A 20,655-nucleotide genomic window follows, 5' to 3' on the forward strand; every position below is an offset into this window, starting at 1 on the left:
CACACTCAACATAGCCATATTAAATTGATGGGAACTGGTGAAAGTGCGAAGACATTTTAAAGAGAAAAGAAAACTGCATGCAGTAATTGGGCATGATATTCTGTTCATAATGTTGGTGTGCTGTCAGCCGGAGTTGTTAGAGGACAAATGCTAGCATCCCTTAATTGGAGGCAAAATTGACTGGCAAGTCCTTTTAAGGCCAAACTTTAGAAACTTTGCAGGCAGTTAGGTGCTGTGATGGAGGAGAGAAATCACAGGCTTCTATGGTGGGTTGAATGATGTGTCTCAATTGCAGTTATCTTTGACCAACAGACTGGAACTGAAGATCACCAGTACCATGTAGTTCTAAAGATTTGACTTCTGTCGATGCTGTGATATGCCAGCACTGACTAATGGCCAGGACTCTTGCTGGGGATGCACTAGGACCATTTGGCAACACAAGAATGTCAGCACTGATTCTATAAATATCAAGGACAGGTTGCAGTGATCCCTCCTAGGAATTAATTCAGTCTAGTGACACAAGGATTCTCCTGAAGTGGTAACCTCTTGGATCAAATGTCTCGGCATCACACAGGACAGTATCACTGAAGCAAACCCAATGCTAGTTGACACTAGGTAGTCTTAGAGCTACACAAAACAAAGTGCAAATATTGTTTGGAGGTACATTCTGGGGCTTCCCAAACCATAATCCAAGAATGTCTCAGAACAAACTTGGCTGTGTGCTCCCAAAGCCAGGTTTGTTTTGAGAATTTCCTGCAAAGCCCATCTATACCAAGTAAGCCTAATTGGTCCTTCAATCCATTCATCTGACATGCTGCGGAAATGAGCAGAGACGGGGTATGATTGCCTCAGAGGCATCTACTCTCCTAAGGCAGTCAGTAAAATATTGCTTCTGAACCAAGAGAAATTATGGTTTATGGCCTGGTTATTGAAAGACAATGACCAGTGGTAGATACCTTTACTAGTCCATGCAGGGCATCCACTGATGGTGCTTATAACACACATGGGAAATGTTTGTACTGTCAGTCCTATCTTGTGATGTCCACGAATATCTCCCAATATATTTGACTGATTTAAAACATAGTTCAGTTTGAGTTCACATTGCAATCATTTCAGCCTTCCATAACCAGGTGCATTTTGATCAACAGGGGATCACCAATTAATTCCCCTTATGTAGGCTTTGTGGAAATTATGCCCAGTAATGTCCTCACTAGTTCCTAATTAGGACACCACTTTAGTTCTTAAAGTTCTAACTACTTGGAATGTGAGACTTTGTTTCTCTATGTTGGAAACCTACACTATTCGTATTAATGCCTCCCCACCACCTCTCATCCACACCTCTGCTATTTCTGGCGATGGACTATTCTTCAATCAGAAGCTGCTTGGTCGACTGTTTCAAATCATGAAAACTGTCATGTTAGGCCTGTGGCCCAATTGTTGGACAACCCTAAATTAGACTATACACCTATTGCATGATTATGCATGTCAGCAATAGCCTGCATTTATACAGTGGTTTACCATAGAAAAATACTGCAAGGTGGTTCACAGGCATCAGAAAAAATTGCCACTGACCCAAAGCAAGAGGATTAGGAGAGGTGACCAAAAGCCGGATAAAGGAGGTGGGTCTTAAGGAGGGCCTTAAAGGAGGATAGTGAGGTAGAGTTTGTGTGGAGCCTATGTGCTGAAGGCACGGTCACCAACAGTGAAGTGAAAAAAGGAAGAATGCACAAGAGGCCAAAGTGAGGAGGTTGAAGAACTTGTAGAGGTTACAGAGATAGGGAAGGGCAAGGTCAAAGTTATTCAGAACAAAGGAAACCCATTGGGCAGGTAACCTATCTTTACTTTACTAATATAGAGAAGCTAAAATCTATGAAAATTTGCAATTATACAATAAGACATAAATGTGTTTTCTCTCCAGCTGGACATTATGGAGCCTAAAGTACCAGAGGATATTTACAAGACACATTTAGAAAACAACCGTAAGTTTATATGCATTAGTTTAGAAGCGGGGATGTTATAGTCACCACTATCTCTCTTTCTCCTAATAGTATAGGTTAGCATGTTTACAAAGTAGTAATATATTCAGTTCAGGTGGTATCTCAAACTGTAAGTGAAACTTAAGTCGTTTATCAATGGCTAATCCCCAGATATTTCCTTGTAACCTGCCTCCTCGTGTGATATTCTTTAGAATAACATGCATTTATATATAAAAATTTAATAGAAAAAGGAATAGTGCCAAAGGACTGGCAAACAGCAATTGTAATTCCCATGTTCAACAAGTGAGATAGAAATGGAATCATAGAATGGTTACAGCACAGAAGGAGGCCATTTGGCCATCGAGCTTGCGCTGGCTTCTGCAAGAGCACTTCAGCTAGTCCCACTCCCCCAAACTTTCTCCGTAGCCCTGCAAATTTTTTTCCTTCAGGTATTTATCCAGTCCTCTTTTGAAAGCCACGATTGAGCCTGCCTCCACCACTCTTTCAGGCAGTGCATTCCAGATCCTAACCACTCGCTGCGTAAAAAAAGTTTTCCCTCGTGTCGCCTTTGGTTCTTTTGCCAATCACCTTGAATCTGTCTTATGATTCTCGACCCTTCTGCCAATGGGAACAGTTTCTCTCTGCTCTGTCCAGACCCCTCATGATTTTGAATACCTCTATCAAATCTCCTCTCAACCTTCTCTGCTCTAAGGAGAACAACCCCAGCCCCTCTCGTCTGTCCACGTAACTGAAGTCCCTCATCCCTGGAATCATTGTCGTAAATTTTTTCTGCACGCTCTCTAAGGCCTTCACATCCTTCCTAAAGTGTGGTGCCCAGAATTGGACACAATACTCCAGTTGAGGCTGAACCAGTGTTTTATAAAGGTTTATCATAACTTCCTTGCTTTTGTACTCTATGCCTCTATTTATGAAGTCCAGTATCCTGTATGCTTTTTTAACTGCTGTCTCAACCTGCCCTGCCACCTTCAACGATTTGTGCACACATACCCCCAGGTGTCTCTGTTCATGCACCCACTTTAGGATTGTACCCTTTAGTTTATATTGCCTCTCCTCATTCTTCCTACCAAAATGTATCACTGCACTTTTCTGCATTAAATTTCATCTGCCACATGTCTGCCCATTCCACTGGCCTGTCTGTCGTCTTGAAGTCTATCACTATCCTCCTCACTGTTCACTATACTTCCAAGTTTTGTCTCATCTGCAAGTTGTAAAATTGTGCCCTGTACTCCCAAGTCCAAGTCATTAATATATATCAAGAAAAGCAGTGGTCCTAGTACCAACCCCTGGGGAACACCACTGTATACCTCCAGTCTGAAAAACAACCGTTCACCACTACTCTGTTTCCTCTCACTTAGTCTATTTCGTATCCAAACTGCCACTGTCCCTTTTATTCTATGGGCTTAAACTTTGCTGGTAAGCCTGTTTATGTGACAATTTATCAAATGCTTTGGCAGTCCATATACACCACGTCAACCACATTGCCCTCATCAACCTTCTCTGTTCCCTCATCAAAAGACTTGATCAAGTTAGTTAAATACGATTTGCCTTTTACAGATCTGTGCTAGCTTTCCTTAATTAATCCACACTTGTCCAAGTGACAATTAACTTTGTCCCTGATTATCGTTTCCAAAAGCTTCCCCACTATCGAAGTTAAACTGACTAGCCTGTAGTTGCTGGGTTTATCCTTACACCCTTTTTTTTGAACAAGGATGTAACATTTGCAATTCTCCAGCCCTCTGCCACCACCCCCGTATCTAAGGAGGATTGGAAGATTATGGCGAGTACCTCCGCGATTTCCTCCTTCGCCTCCCTCGGCATCCTAGGATGCATCCCATCTGGTCCTGATGACTTATCAAATTCAAGTACAGCCAGCCTTTCTAGTACCTCCTCTTTATCAATTCTTATCTCATCCAGTAACTCCACTACCTCTTCTTTCACTGACTTTGGTAGCATCTTCCTTGGTGAAGACAGATGCAAAGTACTCATTTAGTACCTCAGCCATGCCCTCTGCCTCCATGCTTAGGTCTCCTTTTTGGTCCCAATCAGCTCCACCTCTCCTCTTACTACCCGTTTATTATTTATATGCCTATAGAAGACTTTTGAATTCCCTTTTATGTTGGCTGCCAATCTATTCTCATACTCTCTCTGCCCCTCTTATTTTCTTTTTCACTTCCCCTCTGAACTTTCTATATTCAGCCTGATTCTCACTTGTATTCTCAACCTGACATCTGTCATAGGCGCTCTTTTTCTGCTTCATCTTACTCTCTTTCGTCATCCAGGGAGCTCTGGCTTTAGTTGCCCTACCTTTCCCCCTCATGGGAATGTACCTCGACTGTACCTGAACCATCTCTTTAAAGGCAGCCCATTGTTCGATTGCAGTTTTGCCTGCCAATCTTCGATTCCAATTTACTCGGGCCAGATTCGTTCTCAACCCACTGAAATTTGCCTTCCTCCAATTAAGTATTTTTACTCTAGATTGCTCCCTGTCCTTTTCCTTAACTAGTCTAAACCGTATGATACTATGACCACTGATCCTTTAACATTCCCCTATTGACACTTGTTCCACTTGACCCACCTCATTTCCCCAGAACCAGATCCAGCAATGCCTCGTTCCTCATTGGGCCGGTAAACGTTCTGATCAAGAAAGTTCTCCTGAACACACTTCAGAAATTCCTCCCCAGCTCTGCCTTTTACTATCCCAGTCTATATTAGGTTAATTGAAGTCCCCCATTATCACTACTCTATAGTTCTTGCACCTCTCTGTAATTTCCCTGCAAATTTGCTCCTCTATATTTTTGCCACTAGTTGGTGGCCTAATACACCTAGTAGTGTAATGGCACCTCTATATTATTTCTTAACTCTAACCAAATAGATTCTGTCCTCTTCCTCTAGCACTGTAACATTCTCCTTAATCAATACTGCCACCCCACCTCCTTTCTTTCCTTCCCTGCCTTTCCTGAACACCACCTATCCAGGAATATTTAAAACCCAATCCTTCCCTTTTTTGAGCCAGGTCTCCGTTATCACCACGACATCATATTCCCATGTGGCTATTTGCACCTGCAACTCCCCAACCTTATTTACCACACTTCGTGCATTTACACACATGCACTGTAAACCAGTCTTAGACCTTCTTGTATTCTCTTAGTCTGACCCCACCTAATACCTTACTATTTCTTACTCTAGTACTGTCTGTCTCTCCCCGTCCTTTGTGCACCTTGTTTCTCCTTTCTAATGCTACATCCTGGTGCCCATCCCCGTGGCAAATTAGTTTTATCCCTTCCCAACAGCACTAGCAAACCCCCCCACAGCGACAACATTGGTTTCAGCTTTGTTGAGGTGCAACCCATCCGGTTTGTACAGGTCCCACCTCCCCAGAACCGGTCCCAATGTCCCAGGAATCTGAAGCCCTCCCTCCTGCACCATCTCTCCAGCCATGCATTCATCTGCTCTATCCTCCTATTTCTATACACACTAGCTTGTGGCACAGGGAATAATCCAGAGATTACTACCTTTTTGAGATCCTGCTTTTTAATCTCTTTCCTAGCTCCCTAAAATCTGCCTGCAGGACCTCCTCTCTCTTTCCACCTATGTCGTTGGTCCACGACCTCTGGCTGTTCACTCTCCCCCCCCCCCTCAATGTTCTACAGCCACTCAGTGACATCTTTGACCCTGGCACCAGGGAGGCAACGTCCCATCCTGGAATCACGTCTGTGGCCGCAGAAACGCCCTGTCTGTCCCCTAACTATTGAATCTCCTACCACTATTGCCTTCCCGATCTTCCTCCTTACCCCCCCACCCCGTACAGCTGAGCCACCTGTGGTGCTGTGGACTTGGCTCTGGCTGTAATCCCAGGAGGAACCATCGCCCTCACCAGAACTGGTTAGAGAGTGCGATGCACTCTGGACTCCTGCACTACCTGCCATAGTCCTCCTTGTCTGCTGACAGTCACCCTTTCCCTCTGCCTGCACACACTAACGCTGTGGCGTGACCACTTCCTGAAACGTGCTCTCCACGTAGCTCACAGCCTCAGATGCACCACAAAGTTGAGCTCCTCCAGCCGACGACACTTCCTGCACACGTGGTTGTCCAGGACACAGGAAGAGTCCTGGATTTCCCACGTGGCGCAGGATGTGCATTCCGTGGGACTGAGGTGTCCTGCCATGCCTCTATTTATTCGACTATTAACTAACTTACAGAAATAAACTTAAGACTAAGAATCTTAAAAGTCGGGCCTATCTTTATCTCCGGCCACTTCTCTCGCTCTTAGTTAAAGTCTTTATTCACACAATTATTTAATTATATTACTTAGTTTATCTAGTTACGTTAGAGAGAATAAAACACTAATACTCACCCACCAATCCCCTGTCTGCAGTCCTGTGAAGTCACTCCTTGATTTTGCTGTTCTCTTGGAATTCGGCAGATGCCGCCTCCTTCCAGGTCCGCTGTCCTCGGCCTCCCGCGCTCTTTATTTTCTGCTGCTGCCCCAGATGCCTCCTCCTTCCAGGGAATTGCAGACAGCATTGTGTAGCTTGAACGTTGGTGGTAGGAAAGATACTAGAATCTTTGTTAGTAGCTCGGATAACAAAACATAGAGACAGAGAATATAATAAAAATAGTCAGCATAGATTTCTAAAAGGAAGGTCATGTTTAACCAACCTTACCGAATTCTTTGAAGAAGTAACAAAGTAGTCAAGGGCAATGCAGTGGATGGTTATACATGGACTTTCAGAAGATTGTTCATAAGGCCCACATAAGAGATTCATGACAAAGGTCAGGGCGGGTGGAGTCGGGGGCCAGGTAGCAGATTGAAAGATGGCTACAAAACAGAAAATAGAGGATAGGAGTTAAGAGAAGTTTCTCGGGTGGAAAGTGGTGTCCCACAGGTAGCCATGATGGGACCATTGTTTCCCATGTACATAAATAATTTGGACTCGGAAATTGGAGGTATGGCGTCAAAATTTGCAAATGATACTAAATTGGGGGTACAGCTAATTATATTGCTGACTGCACCAAAACACAGGAAGGCATAAACAGGCTTGCAGAGAGGGTGATAAATGACGAATGAAGTTCAATATAGCAAAGTGTGAGGTGGTTCATTTTGGTAGGAAGAATAAGGAGGCCATTTATTCCTTGGAAATTAAGAAACTAAATGGGGTAGAGGAGCAAAGAGAACTGGGAATACAGATGCATAAATCACAAAGTAGCAAAACCAGTTGATATGGCTGTAAAGAGTGCAAACAAAGTTCATCATGAGCAATAGAATGCAAAAGCAAGGAAGTAATGTTAAATGTATATAGAACTTTGGTTAAACCATACTTGGAATGCTATGTGCAGTTCTGGCCTCCATACTATGAAAAGGATATTGAAGCACTGGAGTAAGTACCGAAGAGATTTACAAGGATTTTACCAGAATTGAAAGGCTGCAACCATCAGGAAAGATTGTGCAGGCTGGGACTCTTTTTTTCCTCTGGAAACGAGAAGACCTGATAGAGGTCTTCAAAATTATGATGGGGTGGATGTAGAGAAACTGTTTCCACTTGTGGTTGAGTTCAGAACAAGGAGGCATAAAAAAGAGAGACACTTACTGATCAAAAAGAATTTAGGAGGAAAATATTTACACACAGTGTTAATGTGGAACTCACTGCTATATGGAATTGGTTGAAGCAGATAGGATTGATGCATTTAAATGAAGTCTTAATGCATACATGAGGGAGAAGGGAATAGAGGGATACCAGGGCAGGATGAGAAGGAGACTTGTGTGGAGTATAAACACCGGCATAGACCAGTTGACCCGAATTGCCTATTTCTGTGCTGCAGATTCTGTTTCTGTGTAAGTTACTGGGAGCCAGTGAATGACTCTGATGACTAGAATATGGGCAACATAATTTTGGATGAACTGAAGTTTATGAAGGATGGGAGGCTGCTAGGAGAGCATTGGCATAATCTAGTCTAGACATGACAGAAGCATGAATGATACTTCAGCGGCAGATGGGCTGAGGTAGGGTGACCTTTTGTGATGGAGAGGAAAGTAGGCTGTTAAAGATGCTGTGGCAATGATTGGATAGATGAGAATGGAACCAAGCGAGAGCAGTCCCATGGAGTTAGATAACAGGAAAGGTGTTGGTCAACCACACCATCCTCCTTCGTGTTGAATGTTAGAGAACACAAAGTAAGAGAATTTACCGTGGTCACAGTCATTGTTGTTTGTGACTTTGATTAGGGCTGTTTTGGTGTAGTGAGAGGGGTGGTAATCTGATTGGATGGATTTAGAGACTTGGATGAGAAATAGCATTGATCCTTTTGAGGACCTTGGTGAGGTTGGATATGGGATGGTAGTTAATGAGGACAGAGGGGTCAAGGTCAATGTTTCCTTCAAGCTGCGTGACCGCGCATCGTTCTTGAATCCCACGCAGCCGGTGAGCCAGCTTTTAAGTAGAAAAACCGCGCATACGTGGAATTTTGAATGGCCGCGCAGCCCATTAATGGGGCCAGGCAGGCCAAAAAAAATGAGGGAACGTTGGTCATGGGTGGGGGTTTTTTTTGGTGGTGATGAGTTTGGAAAAAGAGCAGGTCAAGGCATGAGAAGAGGAACCATTTACAATATCAGCTTGCATGGAGGCCCTAGAAGGGAAATTGGGTGCAAGGTATAAAAGCACATTTATTAAAAAGGGATTATGGAACAAAAACTTATACAATTCTTTCTCGCCCATTATATGATTCATTGCTGCATTATGGGGGGAAAAAAGGCAATTAAAGTTGCATTGCATTACTTAACTCCATTTGCAACGATTACTCTGAGTTTTCCTGAAGCCGTTCAACATTGAACATTAGTTTTGTAAAGGATAATATTGTTTTGACTGCAATGTAGCAAGCTCTGTCATATCTGATTTCACAATTGTGGAACTTGATAGAGGAGGAAAATCAAACTGATACACTACAAGCATTAAACAGTAGGCTTATATAAAACTGATTTATTGTTACTGACAGCAAGAAAAGACTTTATACTTGCTGTCAGTAAAATAAAATCTCTCTCTCAAACCTACTAATTCATACCAGTCAGATATCTTGTCATACATTTGGTCATAGTACACCATCCTTATGGACAAATCAGGTTCAACCCACTGGATATGCCTGAACTTGGAAAATTGTTATTTAAGGTATGTATACACATTACATTCACCGATATATCAATTATCAACATACCAACAGAAATTAGTCTTAACTTTTTTTTACAGAAGCTGTTCGGTGTTGACTCACGAGAAAAAATTACCAACTGAAATGAATTTACATTGTTTACAACTTTCCTATTTGTTACAATTTTATGTTACTTTGATAGAAATCTATAGTATATGCATGCTAGTTCTCTGTTAATATTCCTTAAAACCATTTCAAATAAGTGGTTATACTATTGTTTTAAAGAGAAGGCTTCATGAATATCCCCATCCCATTTAATAACGGCCAAAATGTAAATGCAAGTGACGAGGTTGACCTGTTTTCAAGCATCTTCAACCAAAAATGCTGAATTGATCCTATTCGGCCTCCTCCTAAAGTCACCACCATCACACAACCAGTGTCCAGCCAATTTGATTCACTCCATGCACGTAGCAAAAGTTGTCTGCTCTAACGACGTCCCAGCTGCTCGCTAAATGCCTTGTTGGCCAAGCTGTTGAAGTGCAACTATGCAGCACGTATCCAGGAACAATCTAACATGGCCAATTACTGCCCTATCGGCCTCCTCCCAATCGTCAACAAGATGACGGAAGAAGTCTGCAGCAGTGACATCAAGTGGCACATAATCTCACCAAAAATCTTCTGTAAAATGTATGTGTGGATGTTGTGAAAGGACAGGATTGTGCTATTGTGTGTGATGCTCTCCTAATTTAATAGGCTGCTAACGCTTGATGGGTTTGCATATGAAAGATGTTCATTTGAGCAAGGCGCTAGAAGGTCGTCGCTGTGTGGAACAGCAGCACATCAACAGTTGGCCCTTGAAGGAAGGAAGGAAGGAAAGCTAGGGGATGCAGTAAAAGGGCAACATATTGGAATATTTAGCATCTTTTTGTTACAAAATACTAATGCATTATTAGTGATATGCAGTATGAGTATTGCAATGTGCTTCAGAAGAAAAAATGTCAAACGAAATTTTACATTTGGTAATATTTAAGTACATTGTTTAGAAATTAAAGTGTAAGCTTATTCTTGCTGTGTTTTTTTTTTAATTACAGGTTTTGGTAGCACTGGCTCTCAGATTGATTCTGCTCGTATGAACCTTGCTTCTTCATTTGTTAACGGTTTTGTGAATGCTGCATTTGGACAAGATAAACTGTTGACAGAAGATGGTAATAAATGGCTATACAAAAACAAAGACCATGGTGAGTATCTCCTGAAAGCTGTTAAAATATCATGTGATGTATTGGCTGGTTAATTGATCCATTTTATTTTGTTTGTTACTAGGCATGCTAAGTGCTGCAGCTTCGTTGGGGATGATACTACTCTGGGATGTTGATGGTGGTTTGACACAAATTGACAAGTATTTGTACTCTTCAGAAGACTACATTAAGGTGTGCCATGTATTTCATATGCTTAACCTTATTTGACAAGTTCAGGTGGAGCAGAAAAGAATGACCTTGTGTAGCTTTTTCATAGTTTTGTAATTAGGGACATCATTGTGAAAAACATTCCACTTAATGAATCCAATAAACAATACAGTAGTTTGCTAGTTCGCAAACATGAATTCACTATGTACTGCCATTTCCTAGTTAGAATGTTTTGAAAAGGCGGTAGTCTGATAGACTATTGTGCTAGAAGAAAAGGAATTTAATCATTTTTTGCCAATAATGTTGATTCCATGGTTACTCGAGTATAGTCATTTTGCTGCTAATTGAATTATTTCTTTCCCAGAAATTTGTTAACATTCCTAGTTTTCAGGCCCACCATTTATTCCCTCCCAGTTCTGTGGAACAATTTATGTATCTAATAAAGATCCATATCGTGTATATCTGTATATATTATGTCCTAAAGATTTTATGCCTTGTGACCATTACATAATCTATCCCAGATGCAGTAAGTTGTTACTATGTAGGAGGTTGTATTTTTCTCCCAGTTCATTTTTTGATTAGAAAGGCATTGTGTGTACATAATTTAAAATTTGTAGTGAATAAAGTGAGTACTTCTAAAATGCAGTCTGAAATAAAGGCAAGTGCTTTAATTTCTTAAACTTGAACTCTGCTTCCATCAACTGCTTATAAACACTTTGCCAACAATTGCATGTGCTGCTAAAAAAAAATTCAGATTAACATTTGGATAAAGACTTTATAGGCCCTTATTTTAGTGCTAAAATATTGCTCCTGTTTATTTATTTCATGCATTGAACAGAAATGCCATGTTGAATATTTTAATGGTGTGGCAGTCTTCTTCTTTCGTATGGTAATAGCAAAGCAAATCAAGTGTCAATATCTAAGTTGGATATCCAGGCCAAAGCCTCTGGTGTAACAGCGTGGATATCTTGTAGGCTGCCTGGAAGTTTCCTCTGAGGGCAATGCTCAATGATGTGCTCCAGGGTCTGATTAGGAGTGCCACAGTCGCATGATGGGGATGCTTTAATCTTCCATCTATGGAGCAGGTGGCAGCATCTACCATGACTGGTTCTGAGGCAGTTGATGGTTGTTCACTGTTTGCAAGGAAGGTTTGATCCTTCAGTTGGTACTATGGGGTCCTCTATGAGGAATCCATTCCGTATGTCGCAGTTCTTCCAAGCGTTTCTCCATCGGTCATCAAGGTTGAGGGGAGATCGCTGAAGGGCTTCAGCGATGGTCCGAAATGGCCTTCTAGATTTGAGACGGGTTGGTGGTAGGATGTTCAAGTCAGCCTGGATCGGCATGTCTTTGCTGGTGTTGCGGTTGTAATCTCTGGAGTGGTGTGGCAGTTGAAATGTTTTTTTATATTCCTAATGCACTTTTTGATCAGTAGTAAAACTGTAAATGCAAAGATCTACCTAGGTTATTTTTTATTCTGACCATTCTGGAACAAGCTCATTTAAGTTCAGTTTTCGAGTCTGTTGCGTTCAACTGACATACCAGACAAAAATAATGACCCAAAAATTGCTGTCCGCAGTGTACATCCAGAGTACGCCGTAGACCTGCGAAAAGAATACACACCTACCTGATGACTGCCCTCCTATGTAAACTTGTGCTCTGACGCTGCGTGCTGGAGGGCAGCGTAATGGCCCAGGGGTGCAGACTGTGCGAAAGGGTACATGGACCTGGTCATCCAGTTGGGGAAGAGAATTAGATTTTACATCATTTCAGAAGGGAATCCCATAATCAGATTTAATGGCATCCCATAATCAGATTTAATTACAATTTACAGGATTGGAATTTAATTCCTAATTAGCTTCATTCCACCAACTTCATTACATCTGAGTTGGTAAAAAAATATATAATTTTGTTGATAATTATCGACATCATTAAAACTCCAATCTTTGCAGAACAAAAACTCATTTGATACTATTAAACTATCCAATATCCGAGATGAAAATGGTTAAAACATCCTGAGGTATGGCCCTGTGCCTGTTTGCATCAACCGTAACATTTTCTTACACAATTGTTGGGCAAACTCTGCGCCAGCAATTGGTTTTTCTTTGGCTGTGCGAATGATCGGTCAACGTGTACATTGACAGATTGCCAGTTCGGGATTTAGCTCATGCGGAAATCTCGAACTTGCGGGCCATTTCAAAGGTGATATGATGGCGTACTCTGAGCACGCCTTTATACCCACCGTAAATTCTGGCCCATTGTTTTGGTTTAAAACACTTTCTGAACAAGATTTGTCCAATAGTAATATCTGATTGTTTTCAATTCAGATATTTCAGATGTAACCACATTAGATGGCTACTGCAGAGAAAAACATGGTGCAAATACTTTAAGTACTGTAATAGTTTCTCCAGTAACTTTATTCAGAGTGAATTGCAATGCTCTCCTTTAACAAGCAATGCTTGGAAAAAGTACAACTCCTGAGTGAAACTGTTTAAGTCAGTTTTTATCATTTGTATCCATTTGATCAAACTGCTAATCACCATTGTCCTCTCTTCCAGTCTGGTGCCTTGCTTGCTTGCGGTATTGTAAATTCTGGTGTCCGGAATGAGTGTGATCCAGCTCTTGCTCTTCTCTCAGACTACGTTCTACACAGCAGTAATACAATGAGAATTGGAGCCATCTTTGGGTGAGCACTGTCTTCATTTGAACAAAGGAAATAATTATTTAATCAAGTAAACTATCCATCTAAATAGTATTGATAGACATGCACTGCATCATTAAATGGCAAACAGATTTTTCAAATGTACTGGATTAGGAAATGTCATTCTGGAGCTGCATTCAGCATATTGCAAATTTATGGTAGTTTTATTTTGAATTGTGGCATAAAGAAATGAAATAACATATTGGTTCTAATGAATGAGCTCTATTTTGTATGCACTTATTTCCTTTATAAGAAAAGAACATAATGGAAAAATGGCATTTAATAAAAACTCAAAAGCCACAAACTGAATCAGTTGCTTAGTGGTGCGATATTGTATCCCCAACCAAAAGCTTTATAAAATAAGGGATTGACAGTGGGAAAATTAAAATCAGAAATAATAAAGTATAAATGTGAGACGACCACAAATGTACATTGCTGGTCCTAGGAGACTGGAATTTCCATGAACCAGTCTCCTAGGGCCAGATTTATTTTTAATTTTTCAGCTCTGCGTTCCTGAAATGAACATTATTACAGCAATATGGTGTCTTAAAATAGCTTTATTGTAATAACTCTGCTGCAAAAAATTTAAAACTTTTCACTTCCTCTTCTATTTTTATAATTTTACCTCACTTTTAACATTCTATTCTGTGCCTTATCTTTAATTTCTGTTAAATTTAAAATACTCTTCCTGTCTTATCTTCTGTCTCCAGCATCCTACATCTTTTAGAGATGGGACCCAAATTGAAAAAATTGTCCCCTTGCTGCAAAATGTTTATTGGAGAAATTGGCTGGTTTTCTAGCCAGTTGAGTGTTTGGAATTCTAGACATTAGAGATCATTTTGACTGTTTTACATGTCAAGCAAGTGCGTGCTGCTGCAGGATTAGTTATCTTATTTGCAGGGCTAACATCCTAATTGTGCATAGACAAGTTCTCTTGTCCAAGCCGCAGTAAGGATTCATGGGGAACATACTTTCTGTTACTACAATATACTGCAGCATCTTCATTTTAAAAATCACTTGCCCAGAAGGATGAATTGTAGAATAAAGAATTCTAACCTATACAGGGTTTCTCTTAATATATTTTAAACTTTTATAGTGTCAACTCTAGATGTTTATTTGAGAAAATACAGAACTGTAGAACATACAGATAGATATAAAACTATTAAGGTGTGCACAGTTTTTTCCCCCCCCCCCCCTTTCTGATAATTGTATATCGTTTGTGTAAACAGTGTCTTTGTATAATTTCTTTAACTTTTTGGTTGGCAGACTTGGGCTTGCTTATGCAGGCTCTAATCGGGAAGATGTCCTTGCTCTGCTTCTTCCTGTGACGCGAGACTCTAAATCCAGCATGGAGGTATGAAAAGAGAAACTGCCAATGTTGAAAATCTGAATTAAAACAGAAAATGGTGAAAGTATGCAGCGCATCAGTTGGCACCTGAATAAAATAGATAGGTTGAGATCCTTTTTCAGAATCTTGGTCAATCGCTACCCAAAGTAACTTCCAGGAAAAAAATGAATTTTTTTATTTTCAGATATTGCCATACATTCTTTATTTCTCGTATTTTCTGTTTTGAGGGAAACATTTGCAGGGATGTGTTAATAATTGGATAGCTCTTTCAAAAATCCGGCATAGACAGGATGGGCCAAATGGTGCCATATGTGCTGTAAGATTCAATGATTTGAGGTATGAAAAGTTGAATTCTGGATGACCACAGATAACAACAACATGTATTTATATAGCGTCTTTAATGTAGTAAAACGTCCCAAGGTGCTTCGCAGGAGTATTATAAGACAAAGAATTTGACACCAAACCACATAAGGAGAATTTAGGGCAGATGACCAAAAGCTTGGTCAGAGGTAGGTTTTAAGGAGGGTCTTAAAAGAGGAAAGAGAGGCGGAGAGGTTTAGGCAGGGAATTCCAGAGCTTAGGACCTAGGCAACCGAAGGCACGGCCACCAATGGTTGAGCGATTTATTATTAGGGTTTCTGAAGAGGGCAGAATTAGAGGAGTGCAGATATCTCGGGGGTGGGTGGAGGAGATTACAGAGATAGGGAGGGGCGAGGCCATGGAGGGATTTGAAAACAAGGATGAGAATTTTGAAATTGAGGCGTCGTTTAACCAGGAGCCAATGTAGGTCAGCGAGCACAGGAGTGATGGGTGAACGGGACTTGGTGCGAGTTAGGACACGAGCAGCTGAGTTTTGGATGACCTAGTTTACGTAGGGTAGAATGCGGGAGGCCAGCCAGGAGTGCGTTTGCATAGTCAAGCTTAGAGGTAACAAAGGCATGGATGAGGGTTTCAGCAGCGGATGAGCTGAGGCAAGGGTGGAGACGGGTGATGTTACGGAGGTGGAAATAGGCATTCTTAATTATGCCGCAGATATGTGGTTGGAAGCTCATTTCAGGGTCAGATATGACGCCAAGGTTGCAAACCATGTGAGTCAGCCTCAGACAGATGTTAGTAAGAGGGATGGCGTCAGTGGCTCGGGAACTAAGTTTGTGGCGGGGACTGAAAACAATGGCTTCGGTCTTCTCAATATTTCATTGAAGAAAATTTCTGCTCATCCAGAACTGGATGTCGGACAAGCAGTCTGACAATTTAGAGACCGTGCACGGGTCGAGAGAAATGGTGGTGAGGTAGAGCTGGGTGTAGTCAGCGTATATGTAGAAACTGACGCTGTGTTTTCGGGTGATGTCGTCAAGGGGCAACATGTAGATGAGAAATAGGAGGGGGGTGAGGATAGATCCTTGGGGACACCAGAGGTAATAGTGCGGGAGCGGGAAGAGAAGCCATTGCAGGTGATTCTCTGGCTACGATTAGATAGATAAGAATGGAACCAGTCGCGTGCAATCCCACCCAGCTGGACGACGGTGGGGAGGTGTTGGAGAAGGATGGAGTGGTCAACCGTGTCAAAGGCTGCAGACAAGTCAAGAAGAACGAGGAGGGATAATTTACCTTTGTCACAGTCACAAAGGATGTCATTTGTGATTTTGAGAGCCATTTTGGTACTATGGCAGTTTATTTATACCTGGAATGGTTTTTTGGATAGGATAGTGAAGGAAGGCAAAAACTTCAGTTATTCAATAGTCAGTTACAGGCTGTGATGGCAGATGTCAAGTTTCTATGGAGCAATGAGCTAGATGAATTGAATGGCCTCCCTTATCTGTATTTGATTCTTTAAATTTATTTTTAAATTTTACAATGAAATTAGTATGCTTTTATTACATTATGCTCTGATGCTTTTACATATTTGATTTTTTTTGTTTTACAACAAGGTAAAGCACAAATTTTCTAACCCAGAACAAATAGAAGTACATAATATTTAAACCATTAAATTTGTGAAGATGTACAATAAAGCAAAATAGAGGAACAATTCAAAAGCAAGGAAAAATGGACTGGAATAATAAAGCATAGGGAAAAGATGAATAGGCTTTGGGTAATGGGCATATCCCACTTGAAAACTGTATAGAAATGCAAATAAGAAAATAAATATTTTTGTTTTGAACAGTAGGAGGGTTTATGTTTAAAACAAAATTGCTGCATGGTAAATAATATACTATTTAATGAATAAATTGCTTTTTTGAAATTTTACTTTTCCTGAAAAATTTAAAACCATAGAAATAGCAAAATTGCTGTCATGTACAACACTTCAAAGATCTTTAGAAATGTGTAGCTTAAGCAGTGATGGAATACATGTCAATTTGGCTTTGGATGTAGAAAAACATTTCAACTGTAGTACAATTGTAAATGTGAAGCCACTCAACCACTGCTTTGTTTTGTAGATGTAGTAAATCTGTGTGCTTTAAATCGATTAATAGGAACAAATGTTGCTATTCCTTCATTAGTCTGTTACATGCCAAATAAATTAATCACTGTCAGCATGTGTGCTGCTCATTTGTGTTCTGTGATTTGGTATGATTCTGCTTTTGGCAATGAAGGCTAAATTAGAGTGGTGTAAACCAAAAATGACAATCATTGAGTTGGTCACCGCAAGTAGTTGAGTAAGTCTACCTCTAAATTGTAGTTTTTAATCTGTTTAAGATTCTGCGTATTAACATGAAATGGTGCAAGTATATTTACAGAACTAATCTGAATATTTCTTCCTAAATTTATTAATATTTTGTTTACATTTTGAACTCTAAGTGAGAATATTAATTCTATAGAACAGAACACACTCTTGCTTTTGGCATCTATTGTTTGCATCAAGAATTCCCAGAGAAGCTTTAGCATAAGTCAAATGTTCAGTCATGCTCTCTCGTTTTCCCTAACAGTTGAAGCTTCATCCCTATCGTTTTTTTTTTAAAGCACAACTTCTTCCACCAGTGTCCAACCAACATCACAATGAGATTGTCAATTTGTCACATAGTAGGCAGCCTGTACTCTGGCCTTATGCCTGCTAGGATCCAAGTTTAAATTGATCTAATATTGTAAAGTGAAAAAATAATGTGCCAACCTACTGTACCACCCATTTCTTCCCCTCAGGCTCTGAGCTTTTATAGCTTAGTATTCCTGTGATTAACTCCATGCATTTGATGTAGTGCTGTATCGTAACTACAGTTATGTGGTGTTGGCCAATTGACCCAGATAAGGGATCCAACTTTAAATTCTTATCTTGACTGATATTTGGGTTTGATCTGGTTGTGGGAAAAGGAACTTTCTTGAATACTTCTTTTTGATAAGTGGATGGAGTGACCTGGATTTTCCCACCTAACTGAAGAGAGATTTGGGGGGTTACAGCAAATGACCACCTTTTGCAAATAATGTAGACCACCTTTTGCAAATAATGTAGACATGGGTCCTAATATTGCATTAAATAAAATGCTTACCTGTTGTATACAACTTGTATTATTGAAAGTAGGTTTTTTAGCTGCTGCCCATTCCTTTATTCCAATTCAACCATATGTGCTAAATCATTGATATCAGCATATTTTGAGCAGTTGTCTAATTGGTTTCAAATTTAACCTCCAGGTGATAGGTGTGACTGCTCTGGCATGTGGTATGATTGCAGTGGGCTCATGCAACGGAGAAGTCACTTCCACCATCTTGGAAACTATAATGGAGAAATCTGAGCAGGAGCTGAAGGACACTTATGCCAGGTGGCTACCCTTAGGCCTAGGTCTCAACCATTTGGGTAAGAATAGTGCTGCAAAACAAGTACAGGAAACTTTGGTTTATCCGGAGGTTGTATGTTCGGAAACCTCGATCTACCGGCAGAAATCAGGAGCCGTTTTGTTAGGTTTTTTTTCTTCTCGTGGCTTTTTTTTCCCCAACAGTCAGGCTCTAGAACGTCTCTCTCAAGCTGTTGCTAAGCTACAGAGCCGCCTCCAAGGTACGGGCCGACTGTTTAGAAGCTGTTGCTAAGCAACAGTGTTGTCAGATACGGAGATAAAAAACCTCCGTATGCTTCAACATTAACGCTGGTATGTCCGGCAGTTTTGATAGATCGGCAACAGCTCGGTCCCGAATATAACAAAGTCTCCTGTACTAGTTTTATGAAGTGACTTGCTTTTAATTTGATAGTACTTTTAGTTTCTGCTGCTTTGTTCAGGGCTTCTCAAAAACTGGGTAGTTTCAGCAAATTTACTGGTGGTCTGGCCTTGGCAACACATGGGTTAAATGCTGTATACATGCAGTCACTATTGTGTTGCATTGTATTTCAGATTTTAAATAACTGACCAATAAGGTTTCAGATTAGTGCTCTGCTTAATTAATTGCTCTCAACTGGAACAACAGCTGGCTTTGCTATCCCTGGGCTAAGGAGGGAAAAGTCATTTTTGTTCCTGATTGCTATCCATTAACCCTTGTTGCTAAGTGTGAGAGAATGGTTTAGAATAGGATGCCTCCCATGGTGGATATGCTTGCTGGAAGTAGGGTTATATATGGAGAATAATTTTAGCACAGTGCTGAAGAACTCCTAGTGCTTATCTCAGCTTGAGTCACCAACTACAGAAGGGGGGGATGAAATCGGGGGAAATTAATTGCTCTTAAATTAGTCATTTACTTTGATTAAATCATTTGAGCTTTGCTTTTGTCTTCGCGTGAGGTGAAAGGAGAATTTGGCATGCAGGCCTGTAGAGCAATAGTAGATTTTTTTTTAAATTTTTTTTAATAAAATGCGTGCAAAGTTACAAAATAAGTACAGGTGTATTCATTTTTAAAAAAAGAAAGCAAAACTACTAGTCGTTGGGATGCTGTGGATAAATAGAGATTAGAAATCAATTAAAATTGAAGAGGGCCAATAAGAATTAATGAAAAAAACTAAAGGAGAATTAAAATTAAGATAAAAAATTAAAAGTGGGATAAAGAAAGCTAAGAGGAGGTATGAGGAAAATTTTCAAAAAAATCAATGTATTTTACAAGTATAGTAGTAAAAGGAGAATTGTTATAGGCAAGGTGGGACCTTGAGAGGATTGTCAATTTATAGATGATAAAAATGGCGGTGGCATTTAATAGGTACTTCGCATGAGTCTTTACTGAAGAGAAGGATATCAGCGAAGAGGTGAATCCTGAAGTGGTTGAGAGCGAGGTGAGCAACATTGACAGATAAAAGGAACATTTTTTAGGGACGGTAGTTAAGTTAAAGGATGGCACAGCATTGAGAGCTGATTGTATACATACAAGGATTTAGAGGAAAATAGGGGAAGAAATAGCAGAGGCCCTAGAAATTGTATTTTGGGGCACTGTTGAATCATAGAAATTTACAGCACAGAAGGAGGCCATTTGGGCCCATCTTGTCCGTGCCGGCCGACAAAGCTATCCACCCTAATCCCACTTTCCAGCACTTGGTCTGTAGCCTTGTAGGTTATGGCACTGCAAGTGCATATCCAAGTACTTTTTAAATGTGATTAGGGTTTCTGCCTCTACCACCCTTTCAGGCAGTGAGTTCCAGACCCCCACCACCCTCTGGTGAAAACATTTCTCCTCAAATCCCCTCTAAACCTCCGACCAATTACTTTAAATCTATACCCCCTGGTTATTGACCCTTCTGCTAAGGGAAATAGATCCTTCCTATCCACTCTTATCTAGGCCCCTCATAATTTTATACATCTCAATTAGGTCTCCCCTCATCCTCCTCTGTTCCAAAGTGAACAACCCCAGCCAACCAATCTTTCCTCATAGCTAAAATTCCCCAACCCAGGCAACATCCTTGTAAATCTCCTCTGCACCACCTCTGGTGCAATCACATCCTTCCTGTAATGTGGAGACCAGAACTGCACACAGTATTCTAGCTGCGGCCTAACTAGTGTTTTATACAGTTCAAGCATAACCTCCCTGCTCTTATATTCTGTGCCTTGGCTAATAAAGGCAAGTATCCCGTATGCCGCCTTAACCACCTTATCTACCTGTCCTGCTAACTTCAGTGATCTGTGGACATGCACTCCAAGGTCCCTCTGATCTTCCGCACTTCTCAGTGTTATA

The 20,655-nt window shown here is 40.7% G+C and overlaps 1 protein-coding gene across 1 annotated transcript in view; it reads left to right on the forward strand.

The window, feature by feature from the left end:
* psmd2 (proteasome 26S subunit ubiquitin receptor, non-ATPase 2) overlaps positions 1-20,655 on the forward strand; it is an 81,979-nt gene that overhangs the window by 41,884 nt on the left and 19,440 nt on the right. Inside the window, exons 8-13 of the mRNA XM_085990159.1 lie at positions 1,919-1,979; positions 10,226-10,372; positions 10,455-10,561; positions 13,093-13,220; positions 14,502-14,589; positions 18,205-18,367. Coding sequence (XP_085846285.1) covers positions 1,919-1,979; positions 10,226-10,372; positions 10,455-10,561; positions 13,093-13,220; positions 14,502-14,589; positions 18,205-18,367 — 694 coding nt within the window. The remainder of the gene's footprint in view (positions 1-1,918; positions 1,980-10,225; positions 10,373-10,454; positions 10,562-13,092; positions 13,221-14,501; positions 14,590-18,204; positions 18,368-20,655) is intronic.

This window comes from Somniosus microcephalus, chromosome 6 (genome assembly GCF_052327205.1).
Source record: "Somniosus microcephalus isolate GS21.2 chromosome 6, FLI_Smic_1.0, whole genome shotgun sequence".
Taxonomy (NCBI): domain Eukaryota; kingdom Metazoa; phylum Chordata; class Chondrichthyes; order Squaliformes; family Somniosidae; genus Somniosus; species Somniosus microcephalus.